Source organism: Diabrotica virgifera, chromosome 6 (genome assembly GCF_917563875.1).
Source record: "Diabrotica virgifera virgifera chromosome 6, PGI_DIABVI_V3a".
Classification (NCBI taxonomy): domain Eukaryota; kingdom Metazoa; phylum Arthropoda; class Insecta; order Coleoptera; family Chrysomelidae; genus Diabrotica; species Diabrotica virgifera.
Genome location: NC_065448.1, coordinates 216,861,979 through 216,887,449, shown reverse-complemented (window position 1 = coordinate 216,887,449; position 25,471 = coordinate 216,861,979). Strand labels below are relative to the sequence as shown.

The 25,471-nt window shown below is 32.0% G+C and overlaps 1 protein-coding gene and 1 long non-coding RNA gene across 3 annotated transcripts in view; one reads left to right on the top strand and one right to left on the bottom strand.

Annotated features, from left to right (window-relative positions):
- Positions 1 to 2,012: 2,012 nt before the first annotated feature.
- The window catches only part of LOC126887237 (uncharacterized), a 200,570-nt gene continuing 177,111 nt past the window's right edge, over positions 2,013 to 25,471 (bottom strand). For both annotated transcript variants that reach the window (XM_050654645.1, XM_050654646.1), the window contains one exon: positions 2,013 to 2,188. Coding sequence is in view for 1 of the 2 variants with exons in the window: in XM_050654646.1 (XP_050510603.1) it covers positions 2,150 to 2,188 (39 nt within the window). In the remaining variant the exon portion in view is untranslated. The remainder of the gene's footprint in view (positions 2,189 to 25,471) is intronic.
- On the top strand, positions 5,199 to 8,186 carry LOC126887238 (uncharacterized). Its single transcript, XR_007698993.1, has 3 exons — positions 5,199 to 5,654; positions 6,380 to 6,537; positions 7,788 to 8,186. It is a non-coding gene; the product is annotated as an uncharacterized LOC126887238 (long non-coding RNA).

Sequence of the window (25,471 nt, the reverse complement as noted above, 5' to 3'; positions counted from 1 at the left end):
AGATATTAAGTAGTCTATACCAGCGGTTCTCAACCTTTTTGAGTGATGTACTTACAGTTATTTTTATTATTTTTGGTACCACCTATATTTTTAAATTGTATTATCAATACTTACTAAGTACTACTATTTTAATTTTTTCTGTGTTTTGTGTACCATCGCTAATAATGATATGTACCACCAGTGGTACATGTACCACATATTGAGAACCTCTGGTCTATACCACATAATGGATGACTCATGACATGACTTATCAAGCACCATCTTCTATGGACAACAATTTGATCAGATTAGAAAAATTGCCGACATATTAATGTCCTAAAATATTGCTATTTCTCTTTAGAATATGACTTGCAGGGGACGAATATTTACTCTATTTTCTGTATTGAAATTGTTCTACGAGTATAAGTTAGGATTTATTGAGTCATTGTTTAAAAGCAAAGTGTCATGTACTACCTACTTAAAGTTTTTTTATTTTCTTGGAAAGTAGTTTTTTCGTTGAATATCCAATAAAGAAACAACTCAAAACTAATATGTATACATCTTCTGTTTATAATACAAATACAATTTATCTTTTAGGTATACATTGAAATTAAAATGTTTATAAATATAGGATATTTTTATATTGATTATAAATAAATTTTAATAATATAATCTTGTTCAATTAAAACGCATCTTTGGTCAGGTCAATAGCCTTGGAAGCAATTGTAATCACTCAACTGACCGTACTGCATCAACAGACTTCCATATGGCACGAATGGAAGGCTTGGTTAGAGAAAATCGTTAAATTTAAATCAGAGCAATTTCAGAAGCTATCCATAGTATCGCACAAAAACTGGGTTACAGCCAAGTTTTTGCGCAATGGGTTCTTCGCCTTTTTGTCAGAGGACCAAACAAGCTTGCAACCTGGAACGTACTAAGCCTATATCGGCCTGGAGCCCTAACTCAGGTGGTCAAAGAACTTGAATCGAGAGACATGGACATAACTGCCTTACAAGAGAATAGATGGACTGAAGAAGGCACACTAAAAACTAATAAATCCGTAGTATTTTTCAGCGGATGTGAACAAGAGCACCAATTCGGCACTGGCCTTATTGGGACCGTGCAAGTTCGGAAAAGAGACACCTGGTTTCATAGCTCAGCAACATTTTTCGCACTTTTAATTATATTGACCAATTATATCAGTCCTTGTTGCTGGATACTTGTCAAGGCCATAGCCCAAAAAAAATTATAAGAAGAAAAAGTAATGTTGAGGTTATGTTATCAAAAGGTAAACAATTGTATGTGGTAAATAAAATTAATTATTAAAATGCAGTACTGCAAGCAACATACAATTAATTAAATTTATTTTATATAATAATTGCATATCATATCAATATTGTTGAGCAACATATAATTTTTCTTGTTCGATGACAGTAAGTATGAAATATACGTCAATTTGACAATTTCAATTGACAATACATGATATATTAAAGAAAGTTGCAAGATTTCTCCGCTATTCACGCACGATCGTTTCTCGTATCCCCTCCAAGTACTTGGATTAGGCGAATAGTCAAGGAAAGTCTTGTGGGGTCAGTCTTAACATTCAAACTAGTTTGTAGATATATTTACCAATAAATTTTTTCTGGACCAAAGATGAGCTTCAATTGAACAAGCCTCGTATTATACTCTCACTAAATACCTCTGTTTAAAAATACATTTCAATCTAAATTCAAATTCTGGCAAAACCACCATATTGTCGTTGTTTTACTACAGTTCTTAATACTGCGATATATTAACTAAACGCTCGATTGATACTCGTTGTTTACATTACTACTTTCACTACCTCTACTAACAGAGTTCACGTAATCATTCACCAACTCACAGTTCGCATGTTTCTCTCCTTTCAATCGTTCTAAGTCAGATTTCTGCATAAGACTTATTTCGCTATACGAGGGCGGAAAATCCGGGAATACGTCTTCGTACGTCGGCGGGGGAACCCCTAACGAAGTGGGGGAAATCCCTTTGGAAGTTTCACTAGAGTCTAAAATGCTAGGAGTGCTTCCTAAGTGTCTGTGCGTATTAAAAAGATCAGCGCTGATCTCCATGAGTTCGAGCTCAGTGCGTAGGACGTTGCGATCCACAACCAGCATCCTGCCGTTGGGAAGGAGGATCACTGTTGGGGTGCAGGCCTCGTCTGTTCTTGTGCTACCTGTAAACATGAATAAATATTATAAATAAGACATCTAAACAGTTTTAGTCCAGAAAGCCACTGCGCATCCGCTAGGAAAAATATTCTGATTCGGATTTTTTGCACAATCTTACTCAAAAAGGACTCCTTTTAACAAATTTGCGTGTTGCCAGGACCAAAAGGTGGTAAAAAATTTTTTAAACGTTTTTTTTTGTTTTTTCCTAAAATTATTTTCTTTTTGCATGGAAAAAAGTTTTTTTAGGTTTTTTGGATCATTCCAAACAGAAAAGGTCTTTAGTGACTTTTCTCTAAAAATGATAGTTTTTTGGCATGTAAGCGATTAAAAATTGAAAAATTGCGAAATCGGCCATTTTTAACCCTCAAAAACTATGTGAAAAACTGAAAATTTGAATGTTGCCAAGGTAGGTAGATATTCTTTAAACAGGGATTGATGAAAACCTGAAGAGTTTTTTGCAATACAATATACAAAACTCCTTTGTTTTTTGTCACCGACATGACAGTATGGTGCAAATGAAAGGAATAAATTCGTTATTTCGTAAACCGACGACTTTAAGGAAAAATCCCGAAACAGGTCGATTTTTATTTTTAAGTTATGATATTGTGGCATATATGATAGTGACGTCATCCGTCTGGGTGTGATGACGTAATCGATGATTTTTTTAAATGAGAATAAGGGTCATGTGGTAGCTCATTTGAAAGGTTCTTCAATTCTCTATTCAGTAATGTAAACATTTACATAATTATTTATACAGGGTGTCCTTCTACTTCTTTTTTTGCCAAATAATTTAATTTAATAAAAATTTTTTGGACACCCTGTATAAATAATTATGTAAATGTTTATATTACTGAATAGAGAATTGAATAACCTTTCTCATTTAAAAAAATCATCGATTACGTCATCACGTCCAGATGGATGACGTCACTAGTATACCATATATGCCACAATATTTTTCCTTAAAGTCGCCGGTTTACGAAATAACGAATTTATTCCTTTCATTTGCACATGAGTTTTGAATATTGTATTGCAAAAAACTCTTCGGGATTTCATCAAAATTTTCAGTTTTTCACATAGTTTTTGAGGGTTAAAAATGGCCGATTTCGCAATTTTTCAATTTTTAATAGCTTATATGTCATAAACTATCATTTATAGAGAAAACTTTTCTGTTTGGAATGGTCCAAAAAACCTAAAAAAAAATTCTGGACGCAAACCTAAAAAAATGCGCCACTGCGCATTCCTAGCGGATGACAGCGGCTTTCTGGACTATTTGAATACATTGGTTGTTGAAATGTTATTTTTCTACGTTTTTTTTGTTCTTTTGACATTTTTCAGATTGTTTTCAAAACAATAAGTGCGTTCGCAGAGTCCTGACAACTCCTAACCTCAACCTAATATAAGTAATACCGTTAATAATAAATATACCTTGTATATTTATCTATTAACGATATTATTTATATTATTTTAAAGTGCGCATGCGATTTTCTGACAATTTATCACTGACTAGTCGCCGACAGTCTCTGCGAACGCAACTATAATATATCTATTAATTTTCTGTTTGTGTTCTAATTCCTATTAGCCTATTTGTATTATTAGACATAATATGAAGTAATTACATTACCTATTTGTACACATTGTTCACAAATACACGACGAATGGAGGAATAACCTATAAACGAGGGCATTTCGAACAAAAAACACCGGGATAAATCGATTTTTAAATGTAGCACCTCTCAATTTTGTAATTTTTAGCATTTTGTTCGGGATCACGTCAGGAAAAAAGTCTGCAATAGAAAAATGGGTGGAAATGCATAGTTGCATTTACAGTGCATAAAATACAGGGTAATTCAATGAAACGGCAACGATTTGGCAACGCTGCTGACGATAAAATAGGGGAGCAGCGGAGCGGCGTAAACGTTGTGAATTGTGAATCTAGAAAGTGGGAAATTTAGAAAATTTAGGTATCATCGATAAGTGGTCGGTTGAACAACGTGCATTTGCTGTGAAAGCTTATTACAAAAATGGTGAAAGTTTGGTATGTGTACAACACTCAAAAAAATTTAGTTCGTAATATTGATTAACAGTGATTATTGAATAGTATTTCGTTGTAAAAACAATTTAATTTTTTTGTTTCAACGAACTTTTAGACATTGATCAGTGTATTTGGTTATTGTCACAATAAGTTAATTTCGTATATTTAATAAATAATTGTAATTCTGGCAGCAAAATGCTTTCTTGATTTCGTAGATAATAAGCAATTACCTTGGTTTATCGTGACAACGTACAGATTTCATTAAAACAAGGTACACATGTTGTTAATATAGAGTAATATTTGATTATTCCATATATGTAAACTGATTGTTATGACAACGAATGCATTAATCAATCTACTACTGCGTTTAATAACCACAATCAGTGCGTTCATGGTAACAATAAACGCAGTTGTTGAAACAATAAATGTTTTGCTCGACCATTTGAAATGTAACGGCTTTTCCTTATCGTGATACCCCGAGCTTCTCTGTGTTACCATTGTTTAAAAAAGAATTCTTTGTTAAACAATGCTGTTACCTCTGCCGAAGTACCGAATAATTTCATTTCGTTTCCAAGTGTAGTCCGTACTGGAAGGAAGTTTTCGTGTGTTTATTATCGTATTCATTTTTTTCGAATCCTGAGAAAACTACCCTAACAACACACAACATTCCAGGAATGTACTACCAAAGTTCTATCAATATTTGAATGTCCTGGACATTTAGGGAACATTCGGTGAACATCTGTTTAAATTATTCCTGGAATGTTACCATAAGACATTCTGTGAACATACTACCAATGTTCCTATATTTTAAGTTGCGAAATAATACATACGTGTAACAGATACAACATTACTTATAACATACCAGACAAACTAAGTGACACTTTAGGCCTACAGTGCAATAATATGTCAAATTTAAAGAGTTTCCCAAGTTCAATTAATACAATATTATAAACATACAAATGTAATAAAAATTATTGTGCGCGAATATTCAATTTGGAATGCGATTTTGTTAATAAAAAAAATACTTATAACTTATGCAAAACCCAAGAGAGGCATTTATATTTATTTCTTTTGCGTTCATTTTCAAATTCGCCGTGCATATATTTTTGTGCATGGCGCTTGAGAGGGCATCACGTGACTAAAAACGACCAACCAACGACCTCGCTTCGGCCATCTTGGCATCTTCATCTTGGCCACCTTGCTTTGCCGTGGGTGGATCGTTGTTTGTATTATTTGTGCTTTTTAAGAATATTTTTTTAATTCGGATACTTTTATAATAGCTTTAATAGTATTATTAACATAGTGAATAAAATGGTGTCCTGTTTTTAACGCAGTTGGAGTAGCAGAAACAAATGTAGATAAAAAAATCTGCAGGAATAACGTTTCAATTATGACAGAAGCTCCAAACAAATGACTGTGAATGAAAAGCCCTATTAAAAGGTTAGTATGCAAATATGTAAACGAAGGCATGCCCTGTATTTCAGAAAATAAATTAATACTATTAATACCCTAATAATACTATTCATAAAAAATCTTTTAAGTAACCTAGATATAACAAAGTGAATAAAAGGCATAAATCAGAAGAATTATTATTTTATTTTATAAGTTAATAATTGGTCATATCCATTTATTATTTTAATAATAATTGTGAATAAGCCACAAACTTCGCTTATTCCTAACTAAAATAGTAAATAGAGATAATAACAATAGGATTTGTAAAACTAAAGTAATTCTTTTTGCGTTTTTGCTAATGTATGCCTTTATAAATAGGATGGTAGACCACACACTATAATATGCAGTACCAACTAATGAATACACAGAATATTATAGTCGATTTGCTAAACTCAGTCTCAGTACTACTGAGTCTCAGACACAACTGGCTAGTGATTTTAGTAAATAATTTTGCCAATTTGGTAAAATTGGCAAAAAAAAAATAATAACTAAATAGTTAATAATTACTGTAATTTTGGCAAAATTGGCCAAAAACAAAAAAAATTACCTACTAAAATCACTAGCCAGTTGTGTCAGAGTTTGGGGAACCGACTATACTAATAAACAATTTCTAAGCTGTTTTATAATATTTTGTGAGTCCATTAATCATATTTTTTATTTAAAACTAAAATTTGTTAATAATGCTTAGTAATGCATATATTTTGTATTTTTAGCTTTCCAGAAGATCCTGCGAAAAAGACATGAAGTATAGATCAGATTTGTTAATAGAGGAGTATGTTAAAAACACTTTTTAGAAAAAGATATTGACAGAACTTCACTTTCATCTGTTCGTTTAAGAGACTGTGCTGTTCCAATAGCTTATGTCACACAGGTATATGCATTTTTTTTCTTGGTTTTAACATCTTTAAACGCGAAATACGCAATAGCTTATCGAATTGATGCCATGTTATTTTTCTTTATTAAGGTCTTTGTTTATTATTGTGTATGTGTATTAACAACAGAAACATTTTTGGTTATTCTTTATTTTATTTTATATTTTGTCATCAAGTGTTCAGTCAATGTATGTAGTTTTCTTATGTACACCTTTATGGGTTTATACCTGGTGGATGTATATTTCAATAAATAAATAAATAAATAACCTAATTAATAATACAGTCTGTACAATATAGATACTGTTGTAATTCATTATCTACATCGGAGATCTAAGTTGACATTGTTGCCCAACTGCAAAAAGTTTTTGAATTCATTTTAAGTCAAATATATCACATAATTATTGCGAAGTAGATTATACAACAAAACAGATTAATATTCAATGTAAATAAATAAAAACATCAGAAATAGAAAACAAGAATTAAGGTATAATCTTATGTTACAGTTATTAAGGTACCAAGGGTATTATAAGGATAATAACGCTTGAGGTCAATGGTGTTTTTAACAAGGGCCTGAGGGATATACGTTGACCGAAAGCGTTATTATTATAATACCTGTGGTGCCTTCAACGTTTAATGTCTGACTAAATTATTCTTTATATGCGAAAAATTTGAATGAATTTTGAATTGATTAGTTTTTAAATAAGTACATTTACCAGTAACAGTAGTAACATAATTGTGGTAACCATAGTTTTACTTAGGTTGATATTTGTCAACTTGACAGTATCTAAGTCGTTATTTAAATTTAATGCCCAAGGGCGTTATATCATACTTAACAGACTTCGAAATGTCATTATTTGTCAAATAATGTACCAGTAGGACATTAAAGTAAATAATAAAAACAATAAATATAATGAATACTAAATACTTATTTGTTTGTGAAAAATCTATTTCTTTGTGGCTTTTTTGTAATTAACTATTCTAATGAGGAAATAAGCCACAATTTACTTGAAAAAATAATTTTATTAAGGTTTCTACTTTCACATCGGATGTCGTTGTCAAAATACAAAATGTTCATTATTATTATTTTATTTATTAAATATTATTTATTATTTATTTAAATATTATTTAATATTTATTTTTTTATTATTATTATTTATGCGTATTATTACCTGTATTTTATATTTTATATTTCTTCTGATTGTTAATTGTAAAGGATAGAAAAATTACCTTTTATTTTATTTTCTTTTAGAATCAGCTGAGAGAAGTGGTCTACAAAAAACCAGAAAGGAAACGGAATATGTGGCTACGAAAAGCAAAAGAAAGGTTTACAAAGCAAATGTGACACATTTTTTTATAATATTTAAGAATGTCAGTAAATTACATTAAAAAATGTATGTAAAGATTTTTTGCAATAAAAATGTTCATATTTATCAAGGATGTATTATTTGGTATGGCCACATATCCTCAGTGATGTGACAATACCTCCTATCTGTTTTTTTCAAGAGATTTGTAAGATAGACTAAAAACTTGTTTCGGCCACCTCCTGTTTTCATATATCTTTTGACTTGTTTTGCAGTAAATTCAACTATCTATTTACTACAAAAAAGTCAGAATACGTACGAAAACAGAAAGTGACCTTAAAAAATGTTTTTCGTCTCCTGCAAACCTCATGAAAAAACATATAGGAGGTATTGTCACATTACTGACGATATATTTCAGTGAATGTCTAAAAAATATACTGTGAATGTTCAAAGAACGTTCGTAGACATTCATGGAATGTTCTAACAAGACATTCATTCTAAAAATATACTGTGAATGTCCAAAGAACATTCATGGAATGTTCCAACAAGACATTCAGTCTAAAAAATAGACTGTGAATGTCCAAAGAACATTCGTAGACATTCATGGAATGTTCCAACAGAACATTCTAAGAATATTTAAAATGCTGACACAGCACTTTCCTGGGACTTTCCAGGGACATTCGTGTGCATTTGGGGACATTCCAGGAATGTTTTCAATGTCCTGTGTGTACATTCTAGGAACATTCATGGAATGTTTTGTGTTATTAGGGTAATAGTATTTTTGAAAAATTTAAACGCAGAATAAAATATTACCGTATTATCGAGGGTCTGAATTCCCTGAGAACTTCTATAATGATTATTTTAATAAGTCACAGGGGTGAAAAAGAGAAAATTTAGTATGATTTTTAATTTCAAATATACCATTCAAAAGAAACTTGTTGTTTATTCTAAGGGACTTTCAGCCCTCGGTAATAATGTAATCTTTTATTCTGCGTTTACATTTTTCAAAAATTCTTATTAGATTTCCCCGGATTCCGAAAAAAAAATGAATGCGTTTAAAAAGAATTCGATCGAAATTTTGCACCTGCGCTCTTAAAAAGGATTAAAGTGTTATACATTTGTGGGATCACTAATGTTATACTTCGATTATTTTAAAAATCGACCTGTCCGAGCGTTTTGCTTATGTGCTAAAAATAAAATAATTTAATAAGTTAATAAGGGGGGGGGCACTTATTCCAGCGCACTGTATAACTAAAATTATATGAGAAATCACACAGTATAAAGTCCATTAGGTTTAGGACAAAAAGGGGGATTTGCAAAATTATTATTAATCAATTAATATCAAACATTGAGCTAATGCATTCAGTAATTATTAATATAAAATACGTTCATAGTAGGAATGAACGAAACTGATTGTAGGAATGAATAGAATTGCTGGTAAGAATAACCGTATTTATTGTGGGAATGAACGGAATTAATTGTAAGAATAAACGGAAATAATTGTAGAAATAAACGAAATTGATTGAATGCATAAAGCAGTATACGTTAGGAGAAATAACACTGTTATTGACACAACAAATAGTCTTCGTCGATCAATTAACGACGTTGTTGTTTCAATGAATAGTGTTCGTTGACTCAGTAAACAGTGTTCGTAATATCAATAAAGTGATATTATGGTATACATAATGAAAGTATTATACATATATTAATAAATGGATGTTCATCCATTCAATAAACGTAATACATTGGATCAACTAACGAAAATAATGAATTGATGAACATCGCTTTGTTGTTCCAATAAAACCAAGAATTTGACAAATTTTAAGTACACCCATACCTCGCTATACGGCCGCTCTTTATACGGCATTTGGCTATAACGGCCCTCTTCAATTTAGGCACGTTACCGATATACGGCCTAAAATGTTTCGCTATAACGGCTAGCTGGAGAGAAAATTTTTGAAATGTGCAATTAAAAAGAAGACCTTAAAACATATTTGCATTTTGAAAAAAAAATATGGCCAGAATGTGTAAAAGTACACATCCTACTGAAGCAGAAGTTAGTATCCTTCCTGAAATTAGGCCAAACATTTTGTATCTAGCACATAATCTCGGCTTTGAAGGTTTGAACGAACGAGATGTGCTGGATCTACTTGGAGCTGATAGGGAACACGCTTCATTTGAAGAACTCATTCAGTTGTAAACAGAACTGGCACTTGATGAAGAGACAGAGCGTGTTGTTTCCAAACAGCTAACATCAAAACATTTGTCGAAAGCTTTTCCTATTTCGAACAAGGAATAAATATCCTTCTTGAAAACGATCCTGACGTCGAATGTAACGCGAAAGTTTCTCGAGGAATTAGCTGATATAAACAACTGAAGAACGAAATAGACAACATGTCAACACAAACAATGTTGGACAATTTTTTTAAGCCAGGTCCATCCTTACCAGCGAAAAATGATGACGGTAGTCATCTGCAGGTTACCATTTCTTCATCGTTCTTCAGATTAAAGCCATTTAAAAAAATGTGTGCATACATACACATATTTTATGTAGTTTGAAGTTGTTTCATTTTTGTTTATAGATTTTTGTTGGTTTTTGGAGTATGTTACATTTAACATATTTAACAAAGGAACCGATCCCATTGAATTTATATGAATTTGTATTAGAATAATTGATTCGTTATACGGCCTTTTGCTTTGCAGCCAAGTTTTGTGGAACGTATCTAGGCCGTAAAGCGAGGTATGGGTGTATTGCTTTTGTTGTCTGAATTAACATTTTTATTAATATTACGCAGAGGCGGCTTTACCTATTGTGCAGGGTGTGCGGTGCACACGGGCGCCGGGATGTTGGGGGCGCCGATCGCCAAAGAGCGAGTTCTTTACTTTGTTTCAACATAAAATATGCTTTAAAACGATTAATGAAAAATTACATTGGCAATTAAGCGCAATTTATAGATTGCCGCCCGCCCGGCTGTCCGTCCAACAGACGGACGGCGATCTTTTGATTCGTTTGAAGACATACGGACAATGGTTCCGAAATCTGGTGTGGAACCTATAAAGGTCAAATTGCGTGGGACTTGTCGGGCATTTTCAAAAGAGTTTGTACAGGTGTCGCGGGATAATTTTGCGAAATAAGCTTTGACGGAATGGATTAAGTATTGTATTTAAGTTAACATGTAAATATAAAGTAAAGCGGCTTTTCATTTGATTAAAATTATTTAAAAGGAAGATTTTCTTTTATTGCTACCACACTTTACTGAAAATACTAAGAACAAATTGCGCCCAATCAGTTTGGATTTGTGAACGCTGTTGGTACGAGGGAGGCTTTATTTAGCGTGCAGGTGTTGTTTCAAAAATGTAGAGATGTCAGCTGTGATTATTTTGCATGCCTTATTGACTACAAGAAGGCTTTCGATAGAGTCATATATGAACAAATGATGGAAGAGCTGAAGAGGACAGGGATTCACGGAAGCGACCTGAAAATAATATATTGGAATCAATCAGCAGTGCTCCGAATAGATGGAGAATATACATATCAGGTCAAAATCTTAAGGGGAGTGATACAGGGATGCATAATTTCACCGCTGATGATCTGTACTCAAAGCATATTTTTGAAGATGCTCTAAACTCTAAAGGATACTGATGAAGGCATCTCAATAAAAATGGAATCAAGCTCAGTAACCTGCAAAACTTAATGAACAAAATAACGGAAACAAGTAGAATACATGGACTAGATATAAACACCAGCAAGTCCAAGCTAATGATCATCAGCAAGCAAATCTGGAAGTGGAAATAACTGGAGCAAATCTGTATGTGAACCAAATGAGAATTGAACGTGTCTCACAATACAACTACTTGGGAACTATAATCAATGAGTCATGGGACAATACTCAAGAGATTAGATGTCGAATCGGAAAGGAAAAAAGTGCATTCTTGACTATGAGCTCTGTGTTCAAGAGCCATGACCTCATCCTAAAAACAAAAATAAGGCTCCTTAAATGTTACGTGTACTCAGTGTGTCTATATGGAGTAGAAACGTGGACATTGAAGGCAGAAACTCTATCGAAACTTCAGGCTTGCGAGCTATGGTTGTACAGAAGGATCCTGAAGATACCATGGACAGACAAATTCACCAATGAAGAAGTACTACGGAGGATGGACACAACCGCAGATTTAGTCAACATCGTGAAGGCCCGTAAGCTGCAATACTTGGGACATATAATGAAAAATCGAGGCAGATACGAGCTACTCCAATGCATTTTACAAGGTAAAATTGAAGGAAAAAGGGCCCCAGGACGAAGAAGAATATCCTGGCTTGCTAACCTGACAGCATGGTATAGAAAGATCCCAACACAACTATTCCGTATAGCAACCAACAAAGTCATCATAGCCAGAATGATCGCCAACGTTCGGAACGGACAGGCACCCTAAGAAGAAGACTACCACAATTATTGCGACTCTCAGCGGAGTCAGAGCTCCTCAAAAATTATCCATATTAACAATTTGTTGTTAGTTTTTTAAGTACTACTGAAAATAAGTAGTATGTAGTTCATCATTTTATCAACCTCAACCAATTTTCAACCTTGCCTAATAGATAAAAAGTTCATTTTTAATTAAATATTTTTAACAAATTTGGGTAGGCTGTTCTGACGCTGTGGATATCTATTGGCTCCCGACATCATTTAATATTGCACTATTTGCATCTTAATTTTTGTTTGCATTATAAGAGTACCTAATACCATATGTACAAGCACTAGGTAGGTACCTATTCAACTATTCCATTTTGACTGCGAGTCTACCAAAGGGCGCCAGGGCATCGACTGCACACGGGCGCTACATGGGCTAGAGCCGCCTCTGATATTACGTACCTTTTTCGTTGAGTGAATGAGCATTTCGTTATTAATTATTTATATGGGAAATAAGCCACATATAAATAATTAATCATAAAAATGCCACAAGGAAATAGCTTCAGAGCATTTCGTTTACACTTCGATTTGCCGCCCCGCACTGCAGTTCCGTCTAACATGGTTATTAAGACTCAAAACTGCTCGCACACCACAAAATACTGAAACGGTGCAAGATTCATTACACGCGAGTCCTCGAAGATACCTGCGACAACTTGTGTGTAATGAATTTCGCACCGCTCCAATATTCTGTGGTGTGCGAGCAGTTCTGACACTGCCACCTCTTTTTTGTCATGTTAAACCACTACTTTCAGAGTTCCTAATCCAAGTCTCAATAGCCATGTTAGACCGAACTGCAGCACGGGGCGGAAAACGGGAGTGTAAACGAAACGCTCGTTGTACACGTACCAAACTTTCACCATTTTGTAATATGCTTTTACAGCAAATGCACGTTGTTCATCCGACCACTTATCCATGATAACTAAACTTCCCACTATCTAGATTCACAACGTTTACATCGCAAGCCCGCGGCTCCTCTATTTTATCGTCAGCAGCGTTGTCAAATCGTACCTTTTCACTGAATCACCCTTTACATCCAAAAGTGCATAAACATGTCAAGATCAGTATACTAACGGCCAGATTTTGCTACTCGGGGTCGCTGAATATGAATACACAATCAGAACCTACCCTTGAATCACCTGTTGCTCAGAGTTACAGCAAAGGCACGTCATCTATAGTTTGGAGGGTTTTCTGCACTAAATTGAACCAAACAGATTAATCGGGGGTTTTTGGGATCGGTGAACACGAATATGGCATCAGAACAGACCCCCGGAGTACCGGGTGCCCAGGGTCACTGCTGAGACACGTCATCTTCTGGAGTTTTAAGGGGTTTCGGCAATAAATTGATGCAAACAAATTACTCGGGGGATTTTGGGGTTGGTGAACACGACTATGACATTAGAATCATCGGAGCATCTAGTGCTCTGATATGCATATCATCTTCTGGAAGTTTGAGGGTTTTCGGAGGTCGGTTACTCCCGAGTAATCTATTTTTATTAATTTAGTGTTGGAAAGCCTCGACATTCCAGAAGATGGCGTGGATATAAGAGCACCATGTGCTCTGGGGGTCGGTTCTGATGACATATTCGTATTCAGCGCTATTTTGTGATATTCTGTTTTTTGGGATTCAAACATTTAAAAACAGTGGTGTCCTTTCTTTTTTTGAACAGCTATTCTCTTCTTTGTTTCCTTTTTGTTGTTAAGTGTCTATTCTTTCTTGTGTTTTTCACCTCTAAAAACCACCCCGCTCATAATCTAACCAAACTGAGCAACGGTGCCTTCGAAGCTGTTGTGTACCGGTGTTCTAAAATTAATTCTTCGTAATCTAGATTAGGTATGGTACAATGTGTGGATTGTCTTCTAACATGACATAAATATTTAAAGATTTGTTTTCAGTTGTAATGTGTTTTGTGTTTAGAATTAGGTATGTGTTTTAAAAACATTGGTTGTTTTGTTTATTCTATATTTATATTACATATTATAGTTGTAAATTGCGGTAATTACTCTCATCTCATGACTGACTTCAAGTGCCAAGTGACATAAATATTGTATTTGTAAATGAAATATACGCTATAACTTCGCATCAAAATATTGAGTTTGGCGTTAAAATCGCATAGTTTGACACTGAAATCACTTTAAGACAAATAATTATAATAAATGTAAAATTACTCGTGTAAAAATAGCGACACTGTAAAAATAATAGGTGTTATTGTTCTCATTGGTTTAGTAATTTTGATTTATACAGTGGTCATCTCAAGCATCCTCCACCAAAGATTTAGAAACCCCCACCAACCATTTAGAATTCCAACGGAGCGTGTTTAGGTGCGCTTTTCAAAATAGAAAAATGTAACAAAAAAAAAAAAAAAAGAATGTGTGTGTACTTTGTACGCACGTAAAAAGTTATACTTCTATTATGTGATTTCAATGAAATTGATATATAGTATTTTTACTACAAAAGCGATATTACGTAGGTCAAAATTTTTGACGTAAGAGAACTGTCAAAACATTAGAATGTGACTTTTCATTATTGCCATGTATATTATAAACAATGGCAATAATGAAAAGTCACATTCTAATGTTTTGACAGTTCTCTTACGTCAAAAATTTTGACCTACGTAATATCGTTTTTGTAGTAAAAATACTATACGCTGTGAGCTCGTACGTAGAGGGGATATTTACAAATTCGCGAGCGCCAGTAGTGGCAAGTCTGTAAACGTTTACCGGAAATTTGACATAAATGTCAAAGTGATTAATTTAAAATTAAAATTAAAAACATTAATTATAAAAAATATTAGTTGGTCAAAGCTGTGGTATATATTTTTACCTTAAATATACTTACGTTTTAAATACTGAATTTAAGTATTTTTAATGTTCCGTAATATGTAATTATAATTTAATCTAAAAATCTTAGCGCCATCTACACGATAATTGTGAAAGTATCCGAAGTAAGAAATTCATATTTTATCAATAGAACGTCAAAATGATTAGCAAAATCTTAAGAAAATCGATTACAATTTAATTACTTTTTTGCGTTGTAAATGTTAAGCGATAACAATTAAATAATAAATTTAAAAATTACCGGTGAAAGTTGAATTAGTAATCCGCTAGGAGCGCCACCAGCGAAGCTCAGAGCGTATAGGTACTATACATACAGCTGGTTCCAAAAAAACTGATACGACTCTTAAAGCTTATTTTATAGAAAATTGAGCAGTGTATTTTGAAGGATAAATACCTATTATTTACATACTGTCAATGTCACTGCCAAATCTTAAAATTTGTCAGATAACTTATTCTGTTCAACCTCAAAATATGGCTCCACATGCTGGCAATGAACTAAAATCAAGAATTGTAACGAAATTAGAAGATGGTTGGTCACTATCTGCCGTAGCGAACCATTTTAACATAAGCAGAACAACCGTTTTTAATACTAATAAAATATGGAGAGAACAAGAAACTCGCGAAAGAAAGCAAGGTTTGGGAAGAACTCTCTGAAGAAGACAATTTCATAGTTCCTTTCACGCAGATGAACCGAAGACTACAAGCTGTTATCACAGCTGATGGAGTTATTACAAAATATTAAAAGTCTAAGTTTTCAGTCTAATGGCATATAAAGCAACATAATGCTACTCTACATCCCACCAGAATGAAAACAATGGGAACCTTCTCTGGTTACACCTCCGAGGCTTCTACAATTTGCAAGCCATACGGATGCCGAGACTAAGGAAGATGAGGGAATTTTACAATATATAATTCACGTCCCATCTGCTCAGCGCGGTAAAGTTCCAACGAGAATAGTTCCCTTTGTACTCCAAACAGAGTAAAGTAAATCAAAAATGAATAACCATTTTCAGTGTCGCTGCAACACGAAACTACAGCCGCGCGATATTCTAGTCCAATCAGAGAGTGCCGCAAGCACCTCTACCGGTTTCGAAACTTATTAGTCTCTCATCAGGAGGCACATATGCTGCTCCCCCCGATCCAACCAAAACAAACCCCGGCGTGCAGTCACGGATCGCAACGAACTAAATGGCATAGATGCCCTAGCGGCAACTGCTATCAAAAGTCTAAGTTTTCAGTCTAATGGCATATAAAGCAACATAATGCTACTCTACATCCCACCAGAATGAAAACAATGGGAACCTTCTCTGGTTACACCTCCGAGGCTTCTACAATTTGCAAGCCATACGGATGCCGAGACTAAGGAAGATGAGGGAATTTTACATTATATAATTCAATAATTAATTATCAATTTTACAATATAATACAATATATAAATGAATTATATATTGTAAAATTCCCCCATCTTCCTTAGTATCGGCATCCGTATGGCTTGCAAATTATAGAAGCCTCGGAGGTGTAACCAGAGAAGGTTCCCATTGTTTTCATTCTGGTAGGATGTAGAGTAGCATTATGTTCCTTTATATGCCATTAGACTGAAAACTTAGACTTTTGATAGCAGTTGCCGCTAGGGCATCTATGCCATTTCGTTCGTTGCGATCCGTGACTGCACGCCGGGGTTTGTTTTGGTTGGATCGGGGAGAGCAGCATATGTGCCTCCTGATGAGAGACTAATAAGTTTCGAAACCGGTAGAGGTGCTTGCGGCACTCTCTGATTGGACTAGAATATCGCGCGGCTGTAGTTTCGTGTTGCAGCGACATTGAAAATGGTTATTCATTTTTTACAAAATATTAATTTTATTTTTACATACCTAAATTTAGTATAGTTTTGGTCTTCCAGACACTCGCTTTCTTTCGAGAGTTTCTTGTTCCCTCCATTTTTTATTAATAGGAAAACTGTGGTTCTGCTTATGTTAAAATGTTTTGTTGCCTCTGATAGTGCCCAGTTATCTTTTAATTTGGTTACAATTATTGCTTTAATATATTGTTGAGTTAAGTCGTTTGTTTTATTCCTTGATAATAATAAAAATGATAACAACAACCCTATTTTATGTAAAAACTATCATTTATATTCTCTTTATAAAATGCAGAAACTCAAAATAATATAAAAATTTAGACCTTAATAATTATTAATGTAATCAGTTGTTTGTTTATTTATTTTAACTGACTTTGACAGTCTGTCATAATAAATATAATATAATGTCAGACCAATCAAATACACTGCTCAAAATAATCAAATCTTAATAAGAGTCGTATCAGTTTTTTTAGAAACCAGCTGTACATATGTACTTTAAACAGTTTATATTTTATTTAAATATTAAACTAATTTTAATACTTACTACTTTCCAAAAATTTTTATTAAAACAATACCAAAAATTAAAAAAATAAAAGAATAAAACACACACAAACACGTTGAAAAATGCCACAAGAAAAATGATTTCTGAACAATAATTGTTGGCAAAAATTTTAACTAAATACGCATTTTCTGAAAAAAAAATTATATAACAAATATACTTACAATCATAAAATGTATAAAAAAAAATAAAAAAAAATAAAAACTCGCATTGGGATTCGAACCCGCGCATTTTAGCGTGCTTAGATTTGTAACCGAAGCCTCTACTCATTTACCCATCTACACATATCCGTCATGTGGGAAGATAGGCGAACTGAACGTTTTACTGTTTGACAGTTCTGAATTTTTTTAAATTAGTTTAATTTGTGTGGAATTAAAATATTAAAATACAACAAAACATATAGTAAGAAAACAATATATTAGATGAAGATTGGTAGAAATTTTGTTGGTAATCAAATTATGTAAATCAAAGCATTACCTACTAGGTACCTAGGTAATACCTATTTTCCATTTTCCAAGTAGGTAAGTACCTGTGTAATTTTTTATTACAATACTGAAACATTTACAATTACGTACCTGTGGCTTTTAAAAACTATTTAAAAAGTCACTGCAATTACAAACTTGCTTTTGTCTGTGTCCTCACAACAATAAAAACTAATATTAGTCCAGGGCGCATCTGTTTTGAGATGGACGTTGAGAGGTGACTCAAATTTTTTTGCAGATATTGTTTGAAAATAACTCAAATAATAATATTTGAGTTATCCTCACACTCAAAATAGTCCAGAACATTGTTTAAATAATCAAAATGTCAAAATATGATGGAAAAATTCGAATTTTTTATTGGTTTTTTGATTATAACTTTAAAACTATTCATTTCTGAGAAAAGTTGAACTGACATAAAAGTTGCGTAATTAAATTTCCTACAATATAGAATTGGTTAAAAATTTAAAAAATAGTCACCCTTGTTGCAAAATAGCAATAATTGCGAAAAAAAAACATACAAAAACAAGTACAGTAGAACCCCGATTATCCGTGTGCGGATTATCCGGGCTGCGGATTATCCGTACTATGATTTTCTATTACTTAAATTGCATTTTTAAGGTTTTATCAAAATAGCGTCACTGTAAATCACTCGACGGAAACTCTATACGCGGAGAGGGAAACTCATAATGAAAGATTTATTTTTTCTGTTGCCTTTTTATGGTAGGGCTATATGTATGGATATACGTACATATGTATTACAATAAGAAATAAATGTTCGGATTATCGGTGCTTTTCAATTATCCGTGCCAACGTCCGGTCGCGAGGAGCACGGATAATCGGGGTTCTACTTTATTCGCATTTGACGTTTTTCAACCATTTATGCTACACTTAGGACCTTCATATTTTACCCAGAAAAACTTTATGATATAGTAAAACAACACTGTAAATTTCATTAAGATCGGTTTAATAGATTTTGCAAAATAAATTTTGCAATCCAGCTTTCGCAAAAAAAATTCATTTTTTTTTAAATGTTGCAGGACTGAAAATAAAGCAGATAACAAGTTGAATTTTTGTTTGCTTATAGAAGTGTACTGCACCTTTCATTATTAAAATCGATTAATTACCACGGCGTCAGGAAATTTTTTAAATAAACATTAATGTTTGGTGCTATGCGCAGGACAGCGGTGTTCGATTCACACAAGTTGATTTCCACCAAAATTTCTTCCAATTTTTTCTAATACAGCGTGTCTACTTAAGTTGGAAACATATGGGAAACTTTTTTATTATTAATTTTTCTAAAAAAAGTTATTCTTTATAAAAAGTTCTGCATGCCCCAAAACCTAAGATTCAATCATCATATATCAAATTTTCTCAATATTATACGAGTATGTCAAAAAATATGAATTTCGGTCAAGGGTAAAGTACCTTTATTTCTCTCAATATCGAAAATTCTTATGATAAAAAGTTGTTTGGAATTAAAAACTAAGTTCAAACATGCAATTACATGCTTCTAATTAAAAAATTTTTCTGAAATTTATGGATACCCAACATCGTTTTTAATTATTACAAATATGATAACTCGTTTATTATTCATTTTACAAAAAAAAGTTATTCTTCATAAAAAGCTTTGCATGGTCTAAAATCTAAGACACAACCATGATATATCAACTTTTATTAATTTTATACGAGATGTGTCAAAAAATATGAAATTCGCTCAAGATTATAGTACCTTTATACTTCACAATATTTCAATTAGAAGGATGTAATTGCATATTGAAACATAGTTTTTAATTTTAAATAACTTTTTTAATAAACGTTTTCAATATTGTCAAAAATAAAGGTACTTTACTCTTGAGTGAAATTCAAATTTTTTGACATACCTCGTATAAAATTAATAAAATGTGATATCTGATGATTGCATCTTCGTTCTTAGGACATACAGAGCTTTTTGTAAAGAATACCTTTTTTTCGTAAAAGTAATAATAAAAGAGTTATCGTATGTGTAATAAATAAAAACGAAGTTAGTATCAATAAATTTTAGAAAAATTTGGAAAATATTTTTTTTTCAATTGGAAGCATGTAATTGCATATTTGATCTTAGTTTTTATTTCCAAACAACTTTTCATAATAAGAATTTTCGATATTGAGAGAAATAAAGGTACTTTACTCTTGAACGAAGTTCATATTTTTTGACATACCTCGTATAATATTGACAAAATTTGATATCTGATTATTGAATCTTAGGTTTTAGAGCATGCAGAACTTTTTATAAAGAATAACTTTTTTTCGTAAAATGAATAACAAAAAAGTTTCCCATATGTTTCCAACTTAAGTAGACACGCTGTATATTATTTTCTTACTCTATATTTTGTTGTATTTTAATATTTTAATTCCACAAAAATCAAACTAATTTTATTATTGTTTGTGAAATATTGTTTAAACAATTTAAAAAGCATATGTTTTGAAAATAATAAACTTTTATTCTCTAAGTTAAAATATATGAACAAAGAAAGTTTTTGCTAAAAAAAGTGTTATTTCAAAGGATAGAGTATGTGTTTTTATTTTGCAATAAACAAATTTATTTATTTATATCGAAATGTAATAAAAATTAAAATGTATCAATCATTATCAAAGGTCATTGGAATGCCCAATCAGAGCAAACTATCCGATGTCCTGCGCGTAGCACCAATAAGTATTGTTTATTTAAAAAAATTCCTGACGCCGTGGTAGTTAATCGAATTTAGTTTTGCAAATAGCAAATAAAAGGTACAGTACACTTCTATAAGCAAAAAAATTCAACTTGCTATCTGCTTTATTTTCAGTCCTATAACATTTTGAAAAAATGAATTTTTTTGCGAAAGCTGGATTGCAAAATTTATTTTGCAAAATCTATTGAACCGATCTTAACAAAATTTACAGTATTGTTTTACTGTATCATAAAGTTTTTCTGGGTGAAATATGAAGGTCCTAAGTGTAGCATAAATGGTTGAAAAACGTAAAATGCGAATACTTGTTTTTGTATGTTTTTTTCACAATTATTGCTATTTTGCAACAAGGGTGACTATTTTTTAAATTTTTAACCAATTCTATATTGTAGGAAATTTAATTACGCAACTTTTATGTCAGTGCAACTTTTCTCGAAAATGAATACTTTTAAACCAAGAAAAAAATCGAATTTTTCCTTCATTTTTTGACATTTTGATTATTTAAACAATGTTCCGGACCTTTCGAGAGGGAGGATAACTCAAATATTATTATTTGAGTTATTTTCAAGCAATTTCTGCAAAAAAATTTGAGTCGCCTCTCAACGTCCAAATGTACTAATATTTTTACAGATGCGCCCTGGTCTATATACACGACATTTGTTTACCCATAACCATTGACGTATCTATTAATAAAATAACCGACATATTGAACAATTATTGTTGACAGGTCATTGTAATTACCCAATCAGAGCACGTTTAATGTTTGAGCTGCGCCCAGGATCAAGACTTTTGATGAATTCGCGCACATATAAATTTACTCACCACGCGCCTAAAGAAAAGTATAACTTCAAAAAGATGAAAACTGAAAGGAATCAACACAACGTGAAATAGCGAAATTTCTGTCAAAATTTGTTATTTATGATCCTTAACCTTCTGCAACTAACATAGGTTTTCTGAACATTAAAGCTAACATCCGCCTCAGAGACCGACATAAAAAAATGTTTCAATTGACACACTTTCAAGTGTAGGGTTGTGTTTACTCCTTGAAGGAGTGAAATTAAACAAGATTGATACCTATTTTTAATTTATTAAGCCTCTTAAACATTAGCAAAATACCAAAGAAAATAAAAACAATTATACAATATCTCATTTGTGAAAAACAAGCTCAATTTTTCCACTGCCGTTTTTTTGTACCTAGCTTCACCTTTTACTTCTGGCAATTGGGTTACTAAATTATCAGCACTTGTTCGCATGTTGTTTCGTTAATATAAATATTTTTTTCATCGAATATGTCACGTCCAACATCGGTCTCTGAGAAAAAATTTTATATAAAATTTCAGATAATTGCATAATCACTTGACACTAAAGACTCAAACTTCTACACTAAAAACATGCACCTGAATCAGGCAGCTACTGATGGCGGCGAAGATACATAACGAACAATTTGGATATAATCGTAAAAACTCTAAGTGGTCCGTCTCACAGACCCCATGTTAGTCTCGGAGGGTTAAGCTAATACTATATTTATGGCCCCTGTGAAGCAGCGCGTTTTTCCCGTAAATTGTTGGTAAAATGACACGGTTCAAATGAATTTATCATACAGGTACTAAAGCGTCCACCCTTCCGACGGAACTAGTGCGCCGATACGATCAGTGCCGTGGTAATTTTACTATGTAGTTGTAATTTTGTTGTGTTGTAATTTTTACCATTGTACACCGAGAGAACAATTTCTTTTCTCCTAAAACACCGATTTCTTTGAGCAATATTTCTTAAAAGTTAACATATCCTATTAACTTAAACACACCGGTTCACATATAAAGAAACGAGTTTTTTAAACACAACTCAATAATTTCTTACAGATAATTTCTTCAATACTAAGAAATGCATTAATGGTTACATTTAATTTTCTTATCCTAAAGTTTTTATTTCTTAAATTGAAAACTACAAATATTTTGCTGTATAAGAAATTTAATGTTAAGTTAATCCATATTTATATTTGTGAACAAGAAATTTTCTTGCAGTCAAATAAATATTTTAAACCACAAGAAATAATTCTTCCGAAATACCCTCTGTAGTAACTGTGGTTATAAAATAAAAACTTTGTCATTAATGCCGAAATGTTACTTGCAAAGAGATTTTCTTCCACAAAAGAATTGCGCAGATTAACTATTTATGATTTAGTCGTCAGTGTTTGTCAAGATGGCGTGATATGTTCATGTTCATATAGATGGATGTTGGATTTATTAGTGTTCTTTAAAAATTAACGGATATTTTGAAGGTACGTACATATATAGGTATTAAATAAAAGTAAATTGAGTAATTTAAGATGTAATAATAATATTGTTGCGTATCCGAATGGTTAAAAAAGAAACATAATAGTATCTTTATATACTTTTTAGGTATAATGATGGACGACTCAGAAATAAAGGAGCTTATTATTCTAACTGGGAAATATGCCACAATTTAAAGCTGGGACAGAATGATATAATATATAGCTTCAGAACAATATTAAGAAAGGAGTTATTAACCAACTGCGGGGCCTTCCAGAAATGGTAGAACTTCATACATGTAAGTACCTTTTTAAAAATGTGTATACTTATGTATCAACTATAATAGGTTTCTTGAATGTATCGTCTTCTATAAAAATATACAATACAACGCTATATCAAACATGGCGGTTGCAACGCTGAGGATGTTTTCTGTTAATTTGTGTGAGATAAAGAAATCAGTTAGTCTAAAAGAAATATATGTTTATGGTTAAGAAATGTTATTGCCGAAAACCGTGAATTAGTTAATATGTATTAAATGACTTAGATGTAAACTAATAATACTTTCCCGTAATAAAATTTCTTAATGATTAGGTATGCTGTCTCTTTCAGATTATAAGAAAATTACATATTATTATGTCTGCTTCGATGTTTTACATTGGTTGTTTTTTCCCTCTTGTTTTAGCTAAACAATGTTTATTGTGTGACTTAATATTATACAGATAAATAATTAATATTTCATTAACAAAAAGAAAAAAATAAACAAAGATGTGTAGGTTAAATAGTGCCATGTTTGAACTAAATATGATTGATTATTATTAGTATTAATAGTTCTTATATGGGGCCTTGTATTTGTTATTTTTTTGTATTTCCTAAATTTGTCAAAATAAATATCTATAGATATCTTTATAAAAAAATTTTATTAAAGTAAGTTTACTCTTTCTACATAACGATTTTGTTTTAGTGAATTGCTGATATACAAAGTGCTATTAACAAAAGAAGGAAAATTTGAGGAAGTTGGATTTGCCTCTCCATCATTTTATTGTTGTGTGGAAGCCAGTGGTTTTAAGAGTGGACAAATATTTGTATGTAATAATAACGTTTTATATCTTGTTTTATTAATAAATAATGATTTTACCTTAACACAATGATTTATTTCGCCGTATGTAATATCACTTTATTTTCAAGAAATATTAACTTATCCTAAATATACGTTTATCTCTGCGAAATATATTTCTTAACATTAAATACATTAATTATTAATAGTAAAATAATAATATTCCTTACTAAGAAACATTATTGCTCAGAAAGAATAGTGTTGTAATGTGTAGAAAATATATTTTTATGACTAATAAAATTAATTAACATCAAGTGTAATTTATTTCTGATAAATGGGTTTGAAGTTTGCCAGAAAGTGATAGTTCAATCATGTTTAAGATATATTTCTTTGGCTATAGTGGAATTTATTTAAAATATTTTAGAAAATTATATCTTACATACAAAGACATATTTCTTAGGCAATATGCCAAGTCGATCTTTCTTAAATATTAATAAAGTTTCTTTATGTCAAGAATTTTTTTCTCTCGGTGTATGAATTAACCAACTTAATAAAAAATTTTACCGCCCACACTGGTGGTGTATCGTCCTTACTCGGGGTCCGACCGATTTTATCAAAAAATAAATATACAGGGTGACCCGGTTGGTCATAAATTATACCACAGATTCTGGGGTCAAAAATAGGTTGATTGAACCTCACTTACCTATATACAATAGTGCACACAAAAAAAGTTACAGCCCTTTGAAGTTACAAAATGAAAATCGATTTTTTTTCATATATCGAAAACTCTCAGAGATTTTTATTGAAAATTGACATGTGGCATTTTTACGACAGCAATATCTTAAAAAAAAAATTAAGTAAAATTTGTGCACCCCATACAAATTTTATTGGGGTTTTGTTCCCTTAAACCCCCCCAAACTTTTGTGTACGTTCCAATTAAATTATTATTGTGGCACTATTAGTTAAACACATTATTTTTAAAACTTTTTTGCCTCTTAGTACTTTTTCGATAAGCCAGTGTTTATCGAGATATTTTGAATATTTGTCGAATCCACCACATATTTGTATATGGTTAAGTACGGTTATAGAGACCTGTTAATAATCTGAAAATTTATTTATAATTTACATTTTTAGGTATATTTTGAAAAAGAAGCTACATCTCGATAAAAGGTGACTTATGAACAAAAGACTAAGAGACAAAAGTTTTAAAAACACTGTGTTTAACTAATGGTACCACAATAATAGTTTAATTGGAACGTACACAAACATTAGGGGGGTTTAAAGGAACAAAACCCCCATAAAATTTTTACGTAAATATATTGAAAAAGAAGCCGCATCTCAATAAAAACTAGCTTATCGAAAAAATACTAAGAGGCAAAAAAGTTTTAAAAACGTTGTGTTTAACT